The sequence below is a fragment of the Cornus florida genome, unplaced genomic scaffold, assembly GCF_030987335.1.
Source record: "Cornus florida cultivar Cherokee Brave unplaced genomic scaffold, ASM3098733v1 CherokeeBrave_3.0.0_Hap2_Chr10, whole genome shotgun sequence".
Taxonomy (NCBI): domain Eukaryota; kingdom Viridiplantae; phylum Streptophyta; class Magnoliopsida; order Cornales; family Cornaceae; genus Cornus; species Cornus florida.
Genome location: NW_026775580.1, coordinates 93,072,292 through 93,093,179, shown reverse-complemented (window position 1 = coordinate 93,093,179; position 20,888 = coordinate 93,072,292). Strand labels below are relative to the sequence as shown.

Sequence of the window (20,888 nt, the reverse complement as noted above, 5' to 3'; positions counted from 1 at the left end):
TCCACCTGCACAATTGAAACTTCATCCAAATTACACCACGAGAACCCACAAGAGACTCGCAAATTGATTCTGCTGCGCCAACCTCTACGATGTTCTATTCCAAAAAAACGGAGCACCAATTTCACCGAATAAATACACAGTCAAGGCAGATCCCCCGTACGCTAGAAAAATGACATATTGCACAGTGTCACACACTAGAAAATAAAAAATTTAGCTGTGCTTTCCGGATAATTAACAAACAAAAGCCACATGAAAAACATGAGGAAGAAGGGGGGAAAACTATAAACAAAACCTCATGCATGCTTATTAAAAGGTCAGCTTGCACTGCTCCTTTTTTACAAATATTCGTTGCCTCACCTTCCTAGCTTATACACGAACAGGACACTACAATCACATGGCGATATTACAGGAAAATTTGAGAAAAAAAAAAAAAAAAATTTAATAAAACTAATTTTTACCTCTGTGACTAAATCCAATGGGATAATGGATCATGAAATTAATCAGTTGTATTCTGGACCACCTTCTCTAACGTCGAAGCCCCCCTTGAAAAGCGTTAGCTGGAGGTCCCTCGTATACTTCAACAATTGTTCAGTAGAATGTATTCATTATTGTTAGTAATTCAACACTCTCTCGGCCTGCATCAAAGACAGGACAAAGAGGTACGAAGCCAACAAAGAATCAAGTCATAAAAGAAAAGCCTTCTCCAATACGTAACATTGAGAAGTGAAATAATAAGTGTTAAGATCATAATCCAAAATTAGTATCTTCACTGCAAACCAGAATAACTGGAGAACTTAATGGGTGGAGAACTTTATGGAGGATTCTGACAATAGATAACCTCCGGAGAAGGCATAGGCCGCGTATCTGATCGTCAATTGGTGTTGTATGCAAAAGATGGATGAGAGTCGGCGAACCATCTACTCTTGCATTTCCTGGTGACTGGGATGGGGCTTTATTCTTGTCTGCTTTGGTGTTTCTTTGGTCATGCCTCATTCTACATAGAGCATGCTTACAGCTTGGAGAGGATGCACAATGAGGAAGCAAGCACGAGATGCTTGGATGGTTGCTCCTCTTTGCTCGTGATCGGGTATTTGGTAGACAGAGTAATAGGGGATCTTTTGATGGGGGAGGAGACTCCTATTTGGGCACTCAAATTCTCTATTCTTATTTTGTTACTTGTTACGGTAAATGGTTGAAATTGTAAATTTGTAAAGGATGTGATAATTTTTAAGGATAATTTGAGGATATAGCATATTGTTTTGGCTGTGAGCTTTTGTATTTGGAATGCGTTCAAGCGCTATTCTATGATATGTTCCTTCTCACCAAAAAAAGGAAGAAGAAGCATTAGCACTTCAATAATGGATAAGAAATGACGAAATGTAACTTCAACTAATATTTGCACTGCCTTCTGGTCAACTTTTTGAATGAATTAATAATTGTAAACTGCAACCTCAAATTCATGCTCTTAGCATGACCATCACTTGAGTTCTGTTCTCAGTCCAGGTTTGGTCATAAATAATCAAGAATCGAAGTAAAAATGAATTTTAAGAAGAAGGAATAAGTAATATTATGCAAAAACTATAGATTAAACATACCAAATCTCCGAACAAATAGTATCTATGTTTTATGTATTCATTGGACTCTCACTAGGATACCTAGAGATAAGATTTACAAATTCCCCCTCCTTCATATTTTTCTTTTTACTTAATTAATTTCTCTCTTTTAATATGGGGTATCAATCTATAGAATGCTCCCACCCAAACTCAAATTGGAGTTCTTTCCAAATGGTAAAATATATATTGTGCAACATATTATGAGGATAATGCAAATGAACAGAAAAGTACAGGTTAAAACAATGAAAATATACAACTGCATCAGGCTCTAAGTTCGTAAGTTATCAATAGAGCTTTTGAATCACATTACTTCTACTAAGATTATCATTCGAATGAAAAGTAATGAAAAATGAGGGCACATGCATTATAAACACACTTACCTGGGCCCTCGCCATTTATTGCATCACCAGCTTCATTAGTAGAAAAGGCATTACTCTCGACATTGGTTGTTGCATCACTAACTGCATTGAGTCGGTACGAACTTGTAAACCATCGCCGGCTGTCGCAAGTGTTCCTCATCATCATTTGCGGCTAACAATACAAAAATTCAGTCAGCCAAATATGATATGACAGATGAAGATGTAATTTCCATTTATTGAAGATCCAAATTTAAAGGTGAACCAATAGTCTTCTGTCTTCCACAACAATGCGAAAAAAATATATATATTAAATATGCTATATGAAGAATGTAGCAGCAAAGGGCAATCTTATTCAAGTCAAATAATTAAATTGATCAAGTCGGGATCATCATCTTTTTTTTCCCCTTTCTTATAAGTTTGGAATCATGATCATTATCCTCCCATTTATCCCATATACATGGAATATTAGGCCATATCTCTCTTATTTCATTCTTTACTATTGAAATCTGTTTCTCCCATATTCAAATATATATTATATATATGTTTCCTTCACTTTTCTTTTCTTATATATATGTATAATATATTATAGTTTTCCTTTCTTTCCTCTTTGATTTATTCCTTTTGTTTCCTTCTCACCGAATCATATTTTATGGGCATCTTAGTGTGAATATATCATGGTGGTATAGATTGAGCATAGTTCTTGATCTATACCGTTAGATATATGTTTTTCCCTCCTTCAATTTGATCTATTTCTACTAGTTTTTGTTATTTTTTCTTCCCTTCCAAGAGATTGATGCCTAGTGCATTACATTCTGAAATGGCCCTTTTAATTTCTTACTGATTCCTATCTTTCGACACAGAACAAATTGGTAAAAAGACCATAGTGACAAGATAACATACGACGAGGTGGTGAAAGTGAAAACCATCTAAACGGCAGTGCAGCAAAAATTGGTGCAGTAAACAGCACTAATTCTCAGCACAAACAGTCCCAGAAAAACCAAAAACCAATAAGAACACCCAATAACAGCAAGTTTCTGAAACAATGATCCGGATAAATTGATGATCTCAAGGATTAACATCGCAAAAAGTAGCTAAAAATTCACTATCATAGTCTCTGTATTCAATTTTGATGCACACCCTTGCATTCATGTATATTCACGTAGGATATTGGATTAAATCTTAAAGATCTGCTCTTCCTGGGTATCTGGGGAAGGGAATAACATCTCTAATATTGTCGAGCCCAGTAGCAAAAAGAATCATCCTTTCAAAGCCTAAACCAAATCCACTATGCTTTACAGTCCCATAGCGCCGCGGGTCAAGGTACCACTCATAAGGCTCAAGGGGCAGACCCATCTCTAATATCCTGCAACGAAGAAAAGCATCCTCATCAAAATTCCTCGTCAGTTCACTAGCAATTGCAATCATGGGAACTCCAATAATAAATTAGCATAAGAACCAGATACAACAGCTGAATTTCCAAATAAATAAAAAAGCGTATGCTTTTTTTCTTAATATTAAAAGTAAATCAGAGACGGGAACTAGAAGTTTTCATACCTTTCTTTAATGACCTCATAACGTTCTTCCCTTTGGCTTCCTCCAATTAATTCTCCCACCTGAGGAAGACAATTGATGGTCATAATTCATAAACACGATATCGCATTATGTGTTAATACATCATCTGAAGGTTTTTTCCAGTTGTCATGAATTATGATACAGATTCTAGAACAGCTTTGTATCAAATGAAATATATGGGCAGTAAGCAACTAAACATTGGACATGTAAATTGAGTAAAATGACGCTACCTTCGGTACAAGCACATCCATAGCAGCAACAGTCTTCTTGTCTGAATTGACCTTCATATAGAATGCTTTAATACCTTTTGGGTAATTATACACAATAACAGGTGATCTATATTTCACTTCAGTCAAATACCTACATGATTATGCAAACAATGACATCAGTACATGCATGTGAATCAAGAAACACAACCAAGATGCAAAGCCCTATACAAACCTTTCATGTTCAGATGCCAAATCAATCCCCCATTCCACTTTGTTCTCAAACTGCCTCTCTTTTGCTGCCTCCTCAAGAATGGCCACTGCTTCTGTGTAAGAGATGCGGACGAAGTCACTTGAAGCAACCATTCTTAACCGTTCGATGGCACCTTTATCGAAATTCTTGGCCATAAATTCCATATCATTGAGGCAATTGTCAAGTAACCACTGACACAAAAATTTCACATATGCCTCCGCACATTTCATGTCATCCTGCAAAGCAAACAAACTTTGACATCTAATATAATATTATTTGACAAATAATAAAACCTACAAGCATAGCGAAAAAAAATTCTATAGCTGCTTTTAGATGCCCTACGAAAATGGGATTAATCTATCACATTCCACATAAGCTGCTTGAAGGCTCCCCTTGTTCCAATCTCCAACTGATTACTTTGTTGTTTAAGATGTTACCAGCATATGGATTGGTCTTTTCCATGAAGAGAGGGATGTATGATATTTTTAACCCCCTTTGCTATTAAGCCTACTCTAGTGTAAAAACAACAAAATAAAGAATAATAATAAATACCTTTTCTATCAAATATTAATCATGCTTTCATGTTACTACGTGGATAATAGTTTAAACAATGGCATTCCCAGTACTTTAATTTATTCTTAGACAATTTCTATATGGCATTTGACACCTCTTAAGGCCCGTTTTCCAGCAAGCAGTTGTTTAAAATTAGACATTCGCACATAAAAAATTCATTTTTTTGCATACTAATACACATATCCAATGTTCTTTTTTCTTTTTATTATTATTTTTTGTGTGCATGTTAGCAAATATATATAAAAGATGTAACGCAAAATCTAATAATTCAGTCCCAAATCAACTGATGAAGTCATCTAACACTTAGTTTAAAGTTAATTAGTAATAAATTTAGATCTCATATACCTCAATATCAGCAAATGCTATCTCAGGCTCCACCATCCAGAACTCAGCTAGATGCCTCGAAGTGTGAGAGTGTTCAGCTCGAAAAGTTGGCCCGAACGTATAGACACTACTTAGGGCACATGCAAACGTCTCAACATGTAGTTGTCCAGAAACAGTCAAAAATGCTTGACGGGCAAAAAAATCTCGGGAATAATCAATATTCCCATCCTTCTGAGGTATACCAGGTTTAAGCTTAGATCTCTCTTCCACCACTGAAAGATTCTCCTTTGCCTTTGTGAGCTCAGCCACAGAGGCACTAATTTCCTCTTTACTTGCTTTAGCCGATTTTAGTCCCGCGACAGCTTGTCCTTTCTCCTTGACAAAAAGCTTAGCTGCTTCCACATCAGCTTCTGATGGAGGAGGATTCTTTATCAGCTCCTTCTCCAATCTTTCGGCATCATTGATCAAAGTTGTGACTTGAAACATCTCACCAGCACCCTCACAATCACTAGTTGTGACAATAGGAGTGTGTCCGTAGAGAAACCCATGCTTTTGGAAGAATGTGTGGGTCGCATAAGCCAGTGCATGCCGAATTCGAGCAATTGCAGAAATCTAATTCCAAATCTAATTCCAAGCGCAATTCATTAAATGTCACTAATAAAACCAATGCAGGCAACCTTAGCTCGATTCAAAAGATTCTAGAAACAATATATATTATAACTTTTTCTCTCCATATATATTCACATCTATGAAACTGGATCACCTCCGGGTTCCTGAGTCATGTACAGAACAGCTACATCACAGTGCAACACAGCTATATCACAGTGCAACATGTCTATATCATGAAATGCAACAAGGTACATCACGAAATGAAACATATAACATCCTGTTGCAATGGTGTTTCACCATTAAATCGAGAATTTAACACACATTTACATAGTTGTAAGCATTATAGATTAAAAGTCAATGCATTCACGATGTAAAGAAGTTACATTAGGCATAGGGCGAAAATGATCCTAGTTCTATATATAAATATAGAATAAATTAGGAAAACCGATCTTCTCCAAATTCTCACTCTCACAACACTACAATATGACAACCATTTCACTAGGCTAGTCATGAACCGTAAAATTAAATCATAAATTTAAGCATTTCGATTTTGAATTTGCATCCAACAACATCGACAATACACACAAATACATGTGTGTGTGTATATATATATATATAGAAATAGAAGATATATATACCGTATTGGTTCTGGGGCGAAGATGGACGTAACCCCTGAGAAACTCTAGAGTGAGTTTGGTCTTAGGCAAGGGATAATTGGCCGGATCGACAGTTCCCACATCGAGAATCTTCTGAACCCTAAGTTCGATTCTCTGCTTCGTCCCTTCAGGAGGCACTTTCAGCTCTCCCTCCACGTATACGCACGTGCCAGTCGCAACCAACTGAGCGAGAGGAGCGACGGAGGCGTCGACTATGACCTGGAGGTTCGCCGGGCAAGAACCGTCGTTGAGCTCCAGGAAAGTGAACAAGCCTTTGCCTTGCTCTCGGCCCGTCTTCACCCAGCCCCCGACCCTCACCTTCTGGCCCGCCAGCCCAGCCCCGCCGTCGGCCCGGCCCAGTATGGAACGTATCAGGACTCGCTTTGAGAAGTGGGCTTCCCTAACGGCGTCGTCTGGTGTCACGCCGGACGTTTGCTCCACCGGCGCAGACATTTTCGTCTGTGGATCCCCGTCTCCGTAATTCTCTTCCTCTATATATTATATCAGGTAGTATAAACGCTACCCTCCTCTACAGACTATACTTATATATATATATATATATGTATATAGGCTAACACAATAACCCTAAACCCTAATCCTATGTCTATTCCATGTCTGCTAGGAAAAGGAAAGAATAAAAGAAAAGAAAAATAAAAGAATTAATATATGTACACATAATCTGTACGTGATGCATATATATATATACATAAAAACTAACTATAATAACTATTATTACTAATTATTGATAATAATAATTAAATATAATATCCTTATATATATATATACATGTACAATTATATTCGTACACATTAAGCTTTTATCTAAGTAGTCCATGTGACCCTATTAGTTGGTTTATTACTACTATCTGTATTCATGCTTTTTAAAATAAAATAAAATAAACATTTAAATCACCAAATAATAATTAATTACAATTAAACCAACACATCAATTAGGCAAACAATTTAATTAACCAAATAATACAAATAACATGTAAACAATTAGCCAAATAATCAATTAATCAAATAAAATACAATTAAAACAATTAAATAAATATCGAGACTAACCTTTTAAAATTAGGATATGTGAATAAGTTTCATTATTTTAAAGTCCAAAATAAAGGGAGATAACAAGGTATGGAACGAATAGGGTCTTCTTTGGTTTGATGAAAGAGAAAATATTTGAACCGATAATTCGGACTTTCTTATCTATCTTCCATTTAGTTTTCTTTCTTTTATCAAATAGAGTTAAAGGGCCACTTTAGTGGTAAAGAAATGGAAGTTAAAAGAAATGAAATCGATGGATATTATTTTTTGCCGAGTCACATAATTTTTTTCAATGTGTGTCACTCTCACACTTTACGCTCCTACTAGTGCTCTATGTGACTAATAATGCTCGTACTTCCCTCTTTTTGTTTGGTTGCACGAAATAGAAGGGAATGAGGCAACACCTTACTTTTGTAGTTAAGAAAGAAAATAAGAGATAGATTGCTAATATTGAGTTTATCTAATAATTATATAGGGTGATATTATAATTTTAAATTTTCATAACATTTTTGCTTATTTTTCTTCCTACCTTCTTTCCAAATTTGGAGGGATAAAAATTTGTGAAGCATGGAGGATCATTCATCTATCATCTTTTTTCTTTCCTCGTTGTCTCCTCTGTACTAAACGAAGAAGGTCTGTATCTTCCCTCCCCTATTCCCTCCTCCCTTTTTCCTTCCTTTATACCAAATGTACCATTAGATTTTTTTGTGCTTAGTATAAAAATTTGGAAAAAAAAATTTTAAAAAAAGGGAATTGAAAGATTTGGAGAGAGCTTAGTTTGTTTTGTAATACTCACAAAAATGTGAGAAAATGGAAGAAAAATAAATGCTAACATTTTTTATTTATTTATGAAACTTTGTTAATGCTAAATTTATCTTTCATTTTATATATAAAAAAAAAAGTTTAAGAAATTCATTAAAATAATTTCATTTTATTTATTTCAATATAATTACTATCATTTATTTTATTTTTATTTATTAATAACACTATTATCTCATATTATTTGTTTATTTTTATCTCTTAACTAATTGTAAAGAAAATAATGAGCCATTGACAGATTGGAAAGGCTTGGAGCTGCCACACAGGATGCCAATAATCGAACCTTGTCGTCTCCCTTATCACCCTCGACTAACCTGGTGCTGTAGCTGTGGAGCCGGTTGCTGTATCCCAAGTTTGGTGCCTCGGGGGTGGGTTCGAAGGGCCCTGGCTCAGGGAGTTTTAGGTCATCAAAATAATAATAATAATAATAATGAGCCATTGACAGTACTACATTGTAGTCCAATAATTTTTGGGCATACTTACGCATACAAATATCATTCAAACTTGATGGACCTAAGACCGGCCAACTGGATAAAGCCCAAATGAATGCTGCATTCAATCCAGTACAATCATTGGCCCAAACCCAAACTGTACACCGACCCGCCGCCACACCTATAAGTTATCCCTTTGAAACCCTAACCCTAAAACTTTCCGTTATCTGCTCTGATCGCTTAATCGGCTAACGCTAGCAGTCGAAGCACAACAGTTACCTGAGCTCGCACAAGTGAAAAATCCAGCATGGGTAAAGCCCAAAATCTCTCTTTTCCAGTTTTCCACTACGATTCAATATAGGGTTTCTCATATTTGGGTGTAATCTATGTTTATATATGTGTTTTGGTGTTTGATCCAATTGATTGATGAAATGAGATTTCTATTTTGCAGGGAAGGTTCACGGATCACTGGCACGTGCCGGTAAAGTGAGAGGCCAAACACCTAAGGTTGCTAAACAGGACAAGAAGAAGAAGCCCCGTGGTCGTGCTCACAAGCGTATGCAGTACAACCGTCGATTTGTCACTGCCGGTAATTTTTGTTGTTACACTTACTGTGTGTGTATATATATATATATATATATATATCTATAATTGTATCCGTACACAAATTCATATCTGTATGCATATATGTGTAGGTGTATAACGAAGGTGGATTTTGTATATGTTCTGAAACCTACTTATATGAATGCTTGTGCTGATTTAGTTAGATCTGACTTTATATCCGTTTAATTGCACTGTTTGGTTACTGAGAAAACACTGAAGGAAAATGAAATATAAAATTTAAACAGTTTTAAGAATTTATATTTTTGTGGGTTTTCTAAGGATTGAAAATTCATATAAATGGGGCCATTTGAGGTCTAAAATACTGATTATTATTTTTTTTTATTTTTTGTGTCCAAATGTTTTTCCTTTTCCCCCCTTCCTTTCATAGCAACCTTGAGATGCACTTCAATGCTGACACAGGGAAGGAAAAGGAAATATAACATTTACAGATTATATATTGTGTACTGTCTACCAGTTTTTAATTTAATTGTTTCCACTGTCCAAGTTTTGTTCTTTTGTTTTTTTTCATTCCTTTTTTTCTCGTAGCAACCAAACAGATGAATAAGTGAGAATCCTTGAAATGCACTACAAAAACCTATATGCTGATGAGTATGACTATAAATGTTGTTTGCAGTTGTTGGCTTTGGCAAGAAGCGGGGACCAAACTCATCCGAGAAGTAAGCTTGGGATTTTTGAAGGCAAACACTAGTTGGGTCTCCAAGTTAATTCTATCATATCACTTTGTATTTTAAATACTGGAGTTCATTGCTATTGCAAAATCAACTTTTGGCTGAACTGTGTTAAATTTATGCTTGCTTTGTTAAATTGAAAAATTAGAAGCTTTGTTTTTCAATTCATGAGGATCTTTTGTTATGGATATGTCTATTTGGTTAGAAATTTTGATTACTGAAATTTAACTGGATTAATTATGTTTATTTCCCCAAATCCTCTACTTTGAATATCGTGCACGTGAAGTGACTGAATAACCTAATATTAGTTTTGTTAGTGGCGGCTGACTATTTCCATATTCATTTCATAGGTTTATACCTCAAGATGCTGACATTCTTCACAAATGAATAGTAGTAGTAACAGCTAAGAAATGGTCTCTGTAATATGCGGATGCGTAGTACTAAGTGTTCTGTAGTGTTCAAAAGAACCATAGAAGTTTGCTTGTGCTCTTTGCTGATTACCACTTTTTAAATCTTAGACCCGAATTAGAATATTAAATGTTAAATTCTGGATTTGAATCAAATAAAGCAACAATTTTGCCTTCTAGATACTGTAAGGTCTCTGGAGTGATGACATAAATGGTAGTTAGAATCCTCGTATATTAGACGTGTGAATCTTGTGGATTTGGTGAAGAGTGTTGCAAGAATATAGGCAGTTGGTTTATAGAGTTACAAATTTAGGTAGATGGAGTGTATATATCCAGGTGAAGAAATGGTTATCATCACTTACAGTGGCAGGTCATAATATGATGATGATATTCAGTTAACCTTAACCTGTCAATTATGCTAGCAACAGTTGTTAGCTGTGTCCAACCCTCCGTGTACTTCACTGTGTACTGTAAATCTGATTTTGACAAATTAAATCTACCCTTTTTTTGTCGAATTTAATGTGTTGGAACTGAGTTGAAATTTTGGTCAAATTTAGTGCGGTGAAAAACAGAATTACTGTGATGAAAATTAGCAGCAAGAGGATCCATATAACCCACTAAATAAAAATTGTTGCAACTGTTGTTTTACCGTCATTTCTGCATGATCAAGATGAAATCCCTTAAGCAGCTTCTTAATTTCTGAATGTGGAGTTTGGTTCCTTCTATTCAAGCATGATGGAATGTTTTTTCCTTGTTGATCATACTATTTTGTTTGTGATGATTCAATACGTCACTTTGGAGAGTGAAAATTCTAAGTTCGTCTTTCTTAGCGCCCTAAATAGATAATATTTTTAACCTCCTAGAGTATTTTTTTTGTCCTTTTTCTTTTTAATTCCTATAAACCAAAGGCAATGTTTATTATAATAATAAACTTAACTTATTAATTAGAGAAAAATAAAATCTTAGATTCTTGTTGAGCTCAAAGCTAAATCCTTGAATCAGTCCTACCCTTTCTTGTTTTGGCTTTTTTTGTTTGTTTCCGGGGAAAGCGTTTTTACTTGTATTTCTATTAACCTTTTAGCAGATGCACTAAGCTAGCTTGCTGCTGAAAGAAATTAGCAACTATCGATAATATTCATCGTGTACATAAACTACTAAATGTCATTGTTAAGACATCTAGTAGAATTTTATGAGGTTTTAACTGAGGATAGGTATTTCCTCAACTTTCTAAGTAGAAGGTGAAGTTCATAAACAGAAGCTAATGTGTGTGAATTTGCTGATGGGATCTTATTTTATTTAGCTTCAATTAGAAAATTTGAAGAATTGTTTTTTCCTCCTTAAAGTTAGTAACATTATTATTATTATTATTTCATGGACAACTAGCAACATTATCTTATCAACCATGCACTTTTACTTTTAAATTTAAGACTGTAATTTAATGGTACTTTCTCAAGATTATGGTCTCTTCACTTACTTCAAAAAAAAAAAAAAAAAACTTACTTTTATATTGCCAAGTTAATATTATTAATAATAACACGAGACGAAGAAGGGTAGAATCCTCTCTTCATTATGTTGTTTTACCCAAGTATATTGTTTAATTAGGCACACAAATATGTTTGTAACATCTCAAGTACTTAAAAATGGGTTAGAAATTGCATGGGAATATTTCACCATGTTATGGATTGTTTACCTTTGCAACTTGATACGAGTCATAACAAGCTAAGAAAACAATAACGGCACAAGTGACTAGCAAGACACTAGATCAAAAGCAAATCATGCTCTTGCCCACATATTTGATAAAAGAAAATTGACTTAGAGAATGATTTGTACCACATAATGGTTGAAGTCGGAGTATTTAATGGTTTTACATATGAATAGATTTTTGCTCCCAAAATAATAATAATAATAAATAAATTAAGGACAAACAACAACAACATTTTAGAGATTTATTTAGATGGTTGTAGTTTCTAAGTGGCATTTGGTGGCTTTTACATGGTTTTTGCTTGTTTCTACTTCGTCGTTTTTCTTCATTGTAGAAATTAATTTTTTTTATTAATTTTGATGTCATTTGATGCACAAAACTACAATATTCCTTATAGGAGGATTTGAGAAATATCTAACTAAACCGAGATCAATCTTTTTTAGATATAAAAGTCTAGATATTCTAGAAAAGTGTAAATGATAATAATAATAATAATAATAATAGTTAAAAAACTTGTAGATTTTATTATAAGAACAAAAAATCTATAAAAACCAACAGTGACCTAGCGGTACCAGACCCTTACCTCCTAAAGGGAGGTCAACTAAGGAAAAAAAAAAAAAAAATCTACAAAAATAAGGAGTATTAATTTTACTATGCCTAGTGTGAACCACTTGAATCTCTATTAAAAATAGAGTTACATAACTCAAAAGAGTGAAAAAGATGACGAGGGATAATAATGTATTAGTTTGTCTAAATCTTTAATGTATTTAAAGACGGATGAGTGTTTGTTTGTTGTTGACAGTCATATTTGTATTTTTTGGAGTAAAGAAAATTTAGCATAGACAAACGTAAAGAACGTAGGACGATCGATCCGCTCATCCTGCTATCCTTATAGAACTTATCTATTAAAATCTGTATTTATTAGAAAAATCAAAATATTCAACTAAGATATATATAGCTGAATTAGCTTATAACTGATAGCATTTGATGGTTTTACATATGAATAGATTTTTGTTCACTTTTTCTATTTTCTTAAACTACTATATATATTTTCCACGCCCAAAAACAAAACAAAAAATAAAAATTAGGACAAACAACAACAAAATTTTAGAGATTTATTTAGATGGTTGTAGTTTGTAAGTGGCATTTGGTGCTTTTACATGGTTTTTGCTTTTTCTTGGTAGCTCAGAAAAGCCTTGAAACTTCAAGAAAGTTTCTACTTCATCGTTTTTCTTCCTTGTGGAAATTAAATTTTTTTAATTAATTTTGTTGACATTTGATGCACAAAACTACAATATTCCTAATAGGAGGATTTGAGAATTATCTAACTTAGCCTAGATCGATCTTTTTTAGATATAAAAGTCTAGATATTCTAGAAAAGTGTAAATGAAAAAAAATATATATATATATATATATATATAAACTAGTAGATTTTATTATAAGAACAAAAAATCTATAAAAAGTAAGGAGTTGGAACACTGGGAAAAAACCTCCATTTTCTATAAATATTCTACTTCCCTGTTCTCTACTGCTATCCACATTCTCTAAATTATCAGACCATTTCTCAACGGTCCCATCTAAATCTCTATTAGTTTTACTATGACTAGCGTCGACCACTTAAATCTCTATTAATTTAAAATGTCTTTTGTGAAAATTGAAAGATTCATTGCTAATCTTTACCATGTTATGAGCATTCATATCAATATTTTGTAGTCACATAACTCAAAATGGTGGGAAAGATGACGAGCGACAATAATGTATTAGTCTATCTAATTTCTTAAATAAATTTTTCAATAATTTCTTAATTTTATTTATATAAAAAAAGGAAAAGATGACGAGCGGCGGATTAGTCGGACTAATTTCTTAAATAATTTTTTCAATAATTTTTAATTTTATTTAAAAAAAAAAAATTAAATAAAATTGAACCATCTCTTGCATAGTCAATGAGTTAAAAAAACAACATTTATTAAGAGTGTTATCGAAAATTTTAAGTAAATGTTACACGTTGGTAAAAGGAGACGACCTAATAACCAATCATCCTATTCTATGTAATTGAATTTCATTTTACGAAATTGAAATTCATTATTGCTTCAATTTCCAAAAAGAAAAAAAAAATTAAAACTTGTTGATGAAGGGACTTTTGTATGCAAAATCAAAAGAAACAAAGTTTTTTTTTTTTAGTTAAAGCAAAAGAAACAAAGTTGTTTGTACCTCGATGTACAAAGTTCGCATTCAATCTAAAAAAATTAATGTATGTGCCAAGATTAGATGGTTCACAATAAATTTTCATAATATGTATAGTGTAAGTTTCTCTAGAATGTCAATGATTATTCCATCAGTATAGGAGTGGGCAGAGTAGCAATACTCTACACGATATATTACACAACACAAAATAAGTGAATTTGAATTCACGTAATAATAAAATGAAGATAACAATCGTTTTCCTTTACTCTGTACTTCTCCATCGGGCAATGAATTTCCTGGTGTAATGGTAAATTGACCTTTCGGCTTGAAGTCTAACAATGTCCTTTCTTTGTTAATTCTGCTGCTTAATTTGGTATACCGTGCGGAGCAATAAAAAATTCTTGTCTTCTTTCTAGAATTGAAACATACTCTAAATCCTTGAAAGACATGTTCTCCAACTTTCGGAAGAGAAGGTTGAGGGTTCAAACTCCTGACGGTGCACGTGAAGTCTTGCACAAAAAGAATAGGGTTCAACCTATTCTCATGTACATCCCTCTAGATACCTTTTGTTCAAACCAACCTGTCTTCGAGTTTGGGTCTCGACTTTGTTGGCTTGAAACATATCAATTACCAAAACTGCTGCTGTTTTCATTCCAACTTAGATAGTAGGAGAAGGAAACCAAAATTTTGAATGGATATCACAACAGTATTAACATTCCAGAGAAAAGCAATGTGGGATTGGCAAAATGACAGAAAACAAATCCTATTAAAACTATAATTGTTCCTAGAACATAATTTACATGCAGTTTGAGATTGTTCGAGTCTTGGCACTTTAAAGGCTTGTTTGGGGGCTCTAATGCATACTAGCCACCAAAACTCTTTCAATTATAAAAAAATACTTTAACCCTACAGTTCATCACGAACACTTCCTTTTGGTGAAGTAAGCTCGAGTTGATTTTCTAGGAGGTACGTTGCAGCCAGAGATGCTTGGAATGCAGCACCATATGGGAGTAGATCTTCATTTACTATAAAGTAAGGGGTGTGCGACCCTGGAAGCTGTCCTTGACTCTCATTATGCATTCCGACGAAATAGAAGTACCCTGGAATCACCTCTGCAAAAAATGAGAAGTCTTCAGCTCCCATCACTGGTTGCGTTTCTATAATTTTGTCAGCACCCAACATATCAACTGCTACATTTCGGAAGTGCTCATGCAAAACTTTGTCATTTACAGTTACTGGGTAGAAGGGTTCTTTGAAGACAACAGTTGCGTTGCACCTCTGTACAGATGCTTGGAGTGTAATAACCTGCCATTTGCATATGAAAAAATTAACATCCATTATAAGTCATCGTACAATAAAATAACCTGAGGTCGCTGCTATCAGAAAATCATTAACCTCCTCTCAGTCAACCAAAAATAATTATAAATAGATAAATTAAATCTGAAACAAAGAGTAACTATAACTTCTCTGAACTAATTGCTCCAATTTAAAAAGTACTTAGAGCACATCTGAATCAGTTTTTTAATTTTATGTTTTGGTTCTCTTTGACAATTTTACCTCTTTTATTCGTTGTTTAAGTTGCATCAAACTTTCTTTTGAAAATGCCCTGAAGGTTCCAGTGATTGTAACTGAATCAGGAATAACGTTGAATGCACCGCCACCTTGGATTTTCGCAACTGTCACTACCTGCAAGATAATGCTTTCATATTGAGAATACTCTTTAAGTCCAAAAAGAGAAATGTTTTGTCAGCATATGCACAATAAAATTAGAAGACCATTGGCTACTTGATTTTTAAAGTACTAAAGGAGAAGTCAAATAAAGGAAAGATCAATTTTCCATGGAACCTGTCCCTTAATACACGGAAGATGAAGAAAAAGAAGGGGAAAAAATTACAAATAATTCTTTGATGTCACTAAAGTAATTTAATAAATGTTAAAAGCACCTCCTAAATGATTAGGTATATCTTTCATGAATCATAATCCATTAACTGTTTATTAAATTACTTTAGTGACATCAAAGAATTATTTTAGGCATATGCACACGATTTTTAAAGTACTAAAGGAGAAGTCAGATAAAGGAAAGATCAATTTTCCATGGAACCTGTACCTTAATACACGGAAGATGAAGAAAAAGAAGGGGAAAAAATTACAAATAATTCTTTGATGTCACAAATAATTCTTTGATGCCATTAACTGTTTGGAAATGATAAATCATGATGGGAAATGAAACTTTCAAATGGAATATATATGAGCTTTGCACAAAGAAGGATGCCAAACCACGAAAACGGAGGTTAGTGTTTGTTCAAGAATGGGGGATCTGTAACACACTTTCATATAACACGCAAACACACGCGCAGACACACAACACGTGCACACACACACACACACACATATATAGAGATAGAGACCTGTGAATCCAGGGGATCAGCTTCACGTGAAACAAGATGTTGCAGACTAACAATTACATTGGAAGCTGCTATGATTGGGTCTATAGTGTGTTGGGGAATGGCTGCATGACCCCCCTTTCCACTTATTACAGCCTCAAAGAAACCACTCCCAGCCAAAAGAGGGCCAGGTCTAGTTGCGACCGCACCAATAGGAAATCTTTTAGAAACATGCAGCCCAAAGATGGCATCAATATTCTCCAGTACCCCAGCTTCTATCATTTTCTTTGCTCCTCCGCCTCCTTCCTCGGCTGGTTGGAAAACCAGAACTACTGTTCCCTATCGAAAACAAGAAAAAGATTATGAGAATTTCTTGTATGATTACACCAGTACTTTCCGCAATGTAGATTACCAGCTATCTGATGCAATAATATATACATTGATATAAGGTAGCATAACTGCGACGCTGATTTAGAGGAAAAAGAATTTTCTAACAGAACCCCCGTCGTGGAAATGTTACAGAAGGGGCAAAATGAAAAGTTGCACATAATGTACAACAATCCACAGGACTAATTAATAAACTGTGCTAGTACTAACTTGCTTCTTAACATTTACATACCACCTAGGCATGAACGACGTGATCTGGAAAGATTTACAAAGGACAGCAAAGTAATTAAAATAAAAACTTCCACTGTCTCTACCAATTACACCAAATGTGGTACAAGTAATTCCAGGAAGCCTGATACAACTTTTATAACAGCCTTAATACATCTGTTACATCCTTCATTGCAATGTGCATAAAACAAAGCCAGTTACATCTTTTTTGTTAATGGTTACTCTGCTCTATCTGTTTCAGATTGAAGTACTGCCAAAAAAATTCTCATTTTTCTTTTTCCAAGTTCAAGTCGTACATTATTTTTCCTTTTAGTGGGATTATGGACTTTCCCCTGACACTTCATAACACATTCGTGCTTCTTCCAAATTAACAGGAAAAATGGACTCTCTTTCTCTCTCTCTCTCTCTCTCTCACACACACACACACACAGAGACATTCAACAGCTTATTAGTTACAATGAAAACAAACTGAATGCACCTAGTAATATACAATTTCAGATGTACAGTATCTCTTGTAATAACAAATTGAAACTTTGACACAAAAATAGAGAAATTTAAGATCGCTAAATAAGAGTAGGCAAATAAGTACAACAAATGATAGAAGGTTAATCTTGAAAGGATTTTCCATGTTTGAAGAGTGCTTTAGTTGTTAACCTAGCATAGTGTCACAGACGGATTCCGGGCCGTGCCGATCTCTAGGCCTGTGACAATAAGCACAGATTCACTTCCACTTCCAGTTGGACAAACAAAAATATAACACAGAAACTATAGTCCAACAAATTAATGAAATGCGTGACTTCATACCAGGATGTCCATTGGTGACAGATATATGTTTATATCCATATATGGAAAATGAAATACTTATACAGTGAGACTATTAATACAAGGAGGAGGTTTTGGAAGTTTAATTGGAGTCAAGCCAGATAACGAATCGAAATGAGAGATAGGTTTCCACAGTTGTTTTTCGCACTAAATGGACTTGATTTGTTCTTTTAGCACTCAGTTAAAAAAGATGTCATTTAAGGGCTTCCTAGATGACTTCATTTATACTTTATTGTTATTATTTTTTGATTGCAGCTGGACATAATTCTATACAACCGACTAGCATGTACATTTGTCATGTGAATGCAATGAAATCAATTCATTTTCAGAGGATGTCCAAAGTCTCCTAGTAAAGTAATTATAGATTGAATTATAAAAAACACGTGTTGACGAACCAATCATGGGTTGAAATATAAAAGATTTTTTTTTACATTATAAAGAGGTCATGTAAATTCATAATCAAGTTATCACAAAAATAGAAAGAAATAAAGAAACCTGTAAATCACTACGATGTTCCTGAAGCATCTTTGCTGCACCAAGAAGCATCGCAACATGTGCATCATGCCCACAAGCATGCATTTTTCCAAGAACTTTACTCTTGTGCTTCCATTCAACATCCTCCTGTACACCAAAACCCTTGTTAAATTCCAACAATCCCTCTAAATAGGTTCCAACTTCTAACACTTTGAACTATAGTATTGAAATTAGCAATTATTCATCTAATAATCATACCACAGCAAAGAACAATAAACTTCATCGGAACCCAAAAGTCACCACAAATGTAACATTTAAGAATTTCATAGAAATTATATTTTATATAATCCTATATGTATGTAGTGAATTGTGTATGTACAATGATATATATTGCAGCCATAACTAAACAAACCTGCATAGCTAGAGCATCCATATCTGCTCTAATGGCGACAAAAGGAGGTCCACCGGTCCCGATGAAGCCAACGACCCCAGTAACAGCTACCGGATATTTATAGGGTATACCCATTTTATCAAGCTCAGCTCTGATAAGCTTACTGGTCTCAAATTCCTCAAAACCCAGTTCTGGGTTTTCATGTATTGTTCTCCTAATACCCACCATCCAATCCACAATCTCTGGTTTTTTGGCCAAATTGAGGAAATTCAAAGGGATTTCAGATAACCCTTCTTTGCTCAGAAAAGAATTTGAGAGAGTGGGTATAGATAAATACACACAAATAGTGGAAACGAGAGAAATCCATTTGAAGAACCCCATGAAATTCTGCAACTAAGCTTTGAAATCTGGATGGGATGTGAGAAATATATTTTGAAGTGAGAGAGTAGCCAAAGCCAAAGAGTGATGATGTTTGACCATTTTTCTTTTGATGGGGCTGCCAATGAATTAATTAGGGATGGTATTTGACTATTTTTCTTTTGTTGGGGGCTGCGAATGAATTAATTAATTCAAAATGAAATGACATCTGACTTACGAGGAAGATAGCGACGTTCCCACTTTGATATACTTTTGCATAACAACATTCCATTTTAAACACCATTTGAAAAAGAAAAAAGAAAAAAAAAAATCCATTTTAACATACTTTTGTTAGTATGAAGTTTCTTTTTTGAGGGAAATATATATTTAATAAAATATAAAATAAAAATATCATTGAACTAGAAGTTATATCAATCAATCTTCTTGTATTAATCATGGGTTAAATGGCTTTTGAGTAAATATTCAATGCAACATTTCATTTTGCTGTGATGATGCTCCAAACTGAATAGATCCTGTAATACATTTTGGTATTTTAATTTTTTTTAGCCAAATATATTATGGTATTAATTTATCACATCATTTTCTATTTATTGAGAGATTTGGAGGGATAATGAGGGAAATAAAAAGAAACAATTGTGTAAATTGTGTTTAGGTTGTTTAAAATGAGTGAAAATAAAAGCCACTAAGAGATTAATAAGACATTCCTCCACTTTCATTCGTAAAAAGGAAGTTAAGGGATAACAAAAATGAAAAGAAAATGAAAGAAATAATAATGTTAAGTGATAATTTTATAATCTTGAAAGTGCCCTCAATAAGTAAAAGGAATAAATTATTATTCCACTTATGCTTCATTTACTTAGAAGAATATAATTGTTATCATTTCATTTCATTTCTTTTTCTTTATCCTGTCCAAACAAGAATACCTCTTTTATTTTGTCTCATATATATCTAAATATCAATACAGATTATTGACCAAACTGAGCTCAAAAAATGATGAAAGATAAAATCAGAAGTGTGACTCTGTGAGTGAGTGGGCATGCACTGCCAAAGTAAGTTTTAATTGGTTTGTCGCACCATATCAAAAAATAAGGTGGTTGGATTAAATATTTAATTCATAATTGTTATAAGTGATGTACAGATATACTTTCGATACGTGCTTCTTAAAAGTATTCATAATTTTTTAACTTACGATACAAATAACTTACGTATTTCTATCACATAATTTATTTCTATCAAATATTTCTCATCAGTTCAAGTATTTTTATTAAAAGTGATGTACATTTGATACGTGTTTCTTAAAAGTATTCATAATTTTAAAATATATATATTTTATTTCTAACACATATACTTTTCTCATACTTGAACTGTATATCTAATAATTCTCAAATAATTCGTAACACATTTTAAACAAATTTTAAATATTAAAATGTAACTTTTTCACTAATAATAACAATGTTATGAAACAAACTCTTATGTTATATTAATTATTGCATTTACATTCATAGAGATTTTTATCCATCAAAAAATTTCAATGCTATTTTTCAAATAAGAGTAAAAACAGACTTAAAAGAATGTTGGAAACAGGAAAGGAGCCATGAGAAATTAAAATTATTATTATTTTTCGGAAGGTAAGATGTATTGTATTAATAAGTAAATGTACATGGGCCATGCCCAGAATAGCAAAATACAAAAACAAAGGGCCAGATGCAAACCAAGCCCAACAAACAGAGGAATGACATAACCCAACCCATCCAACAGTTGAACCAAGGCAAACATAGTCT

At 33.7% G+C, this 20,888-nt stretch overlaps 3 protein-coding genes across 3 annotated transcripts; 1 reads left to right on the top strand and 2 right to left on the bottom strand.

The window, feature by feature from the left end:
* Positions 1–2,963: 2,963 nt before the first annotated feature.
* Positions 2,964–6,773, bottom strand: LOC132275886 (asparagine--tRNA ligase, cytoplasmic 1-like). The gene is made up of 6 exons (XM_059777073.1): positions 6,148–6,773; positions 4,922–5,512; positions 3,986–4,239; positions 3,775–3,904; positions 3,527–3,585; positions 2,964–3,335 (listed from the first exon to the last, which is right to left on the bottom strand). Exons 1-6 carry the CDS (start codon positions 6,616–6,618, stop codon positions 3,152–3,154), a joined length of 1,689 nt encoding a protein of 562 aa, XP_059633056.1. The 5' UTR covers positions 6,619–6,773; the 3' UTR covers positions 2,964–3,151.
* Positions 6,774–8,652: 1,879 nt separating this feature from the next.
* Positions 8,653–9,914, top strand: LOC132275885 (small ribosomal subunit protein eS30z/eS30y/eS30x). Its single transcript, XM_059777072.1, has 3 exons — positions 8,653–8,769; positions 8,910–9,047; positions 9,696–9,914. The coding sequence occupies exons 1-3, from the start codon at positions 8,766–8,768 to the stop codon at positions 9,740–9,742; spliced, it is 189 nt and encodes a 62-aa protein (XP_059633055.1). The 5' UTR covers positions 8,653–8,765; the 3' UTR covers positions 9,743–9,914.
* Positions 9,915–14,790: 4,876 nt separating this feature from the next.
* LOC132275884 (IAA-amino acid hydrolase ILR1-like 4) lies at positions 14,791–19,248 on the bottom strand. Its single transcript, XM_059777071.1, has 5 exons — positions 18,751–19,248; positions 18,360–18,485; positions 16,452–16,766; positions 15,601–15,729; positions 14,791–15,348 (listed from the first exon to the last, which is right to left on the bottom strand). Exons 1-5 carry the CDS (start codon positions 19,108–19,110, stop codon positions 14,950–14,952), a joined length of 1,329 nt encoding a protein of 442 aa, XP_059633054.1. The 5' UTR covers positions 19,111–19,248; the 3' UTR covers positions 14,791–14,949.
* Positions 19,249–20,888: the final 1,640 nt, after the last annotated feature.

Coding starts and splice junctions, on each gene's coding strand:
- LOC132275886 (XM_059777073.1), bottom strand. CDS start 6,618: ATGTCTGCGCCGGTGGAGCAAACGTCCGGCGTGACACCAGACGACGCC. Junction 4,240..4,921: donor TAGCATTTGCTGATATTGAG/GTATATGAGATC, acceptor TTTGCTTTGCAG/GATGACATGAAATGTGCGGA. Junction 3,336..3,526: donor TATGAGGTCATTAAAGAAAG/GTATGAAAACTT, acceptor TCTTCGTTGCAG/GATATTAGAGATGGGTCTGC.
- LOC132275885 (XM_059777072.1), top strand. Junction 9,048..9,695: donor CCGTCGATTTGTCACTGCCG/GTAATTTTTGTT, acceptor TGTTGTTTGCAG/TTGTTGGCTTTGGCAAGAAG.
- LOC132275884 (XM_059777071.1), bottom strand. CDS start 19,110: ATGGGGTTCTTCAAATGGATTTCTCTCGTTTCCACTATTTGTGTGTAT. Junction 18,486..18,750: donor TGGATGCTCTAGCTATGCAG/GTTTGTTTAGTT, acceptor TTTGGTGTACAG/GAGGATGTTGAATGGAAGCA. Junction 16,767..18,359: donor AACATCGTAGTGATTTACAG/GTTTCTTTATTT, acceptor TGTTTTCGATAG/GGAACAGTAGTTCTGGTTTT.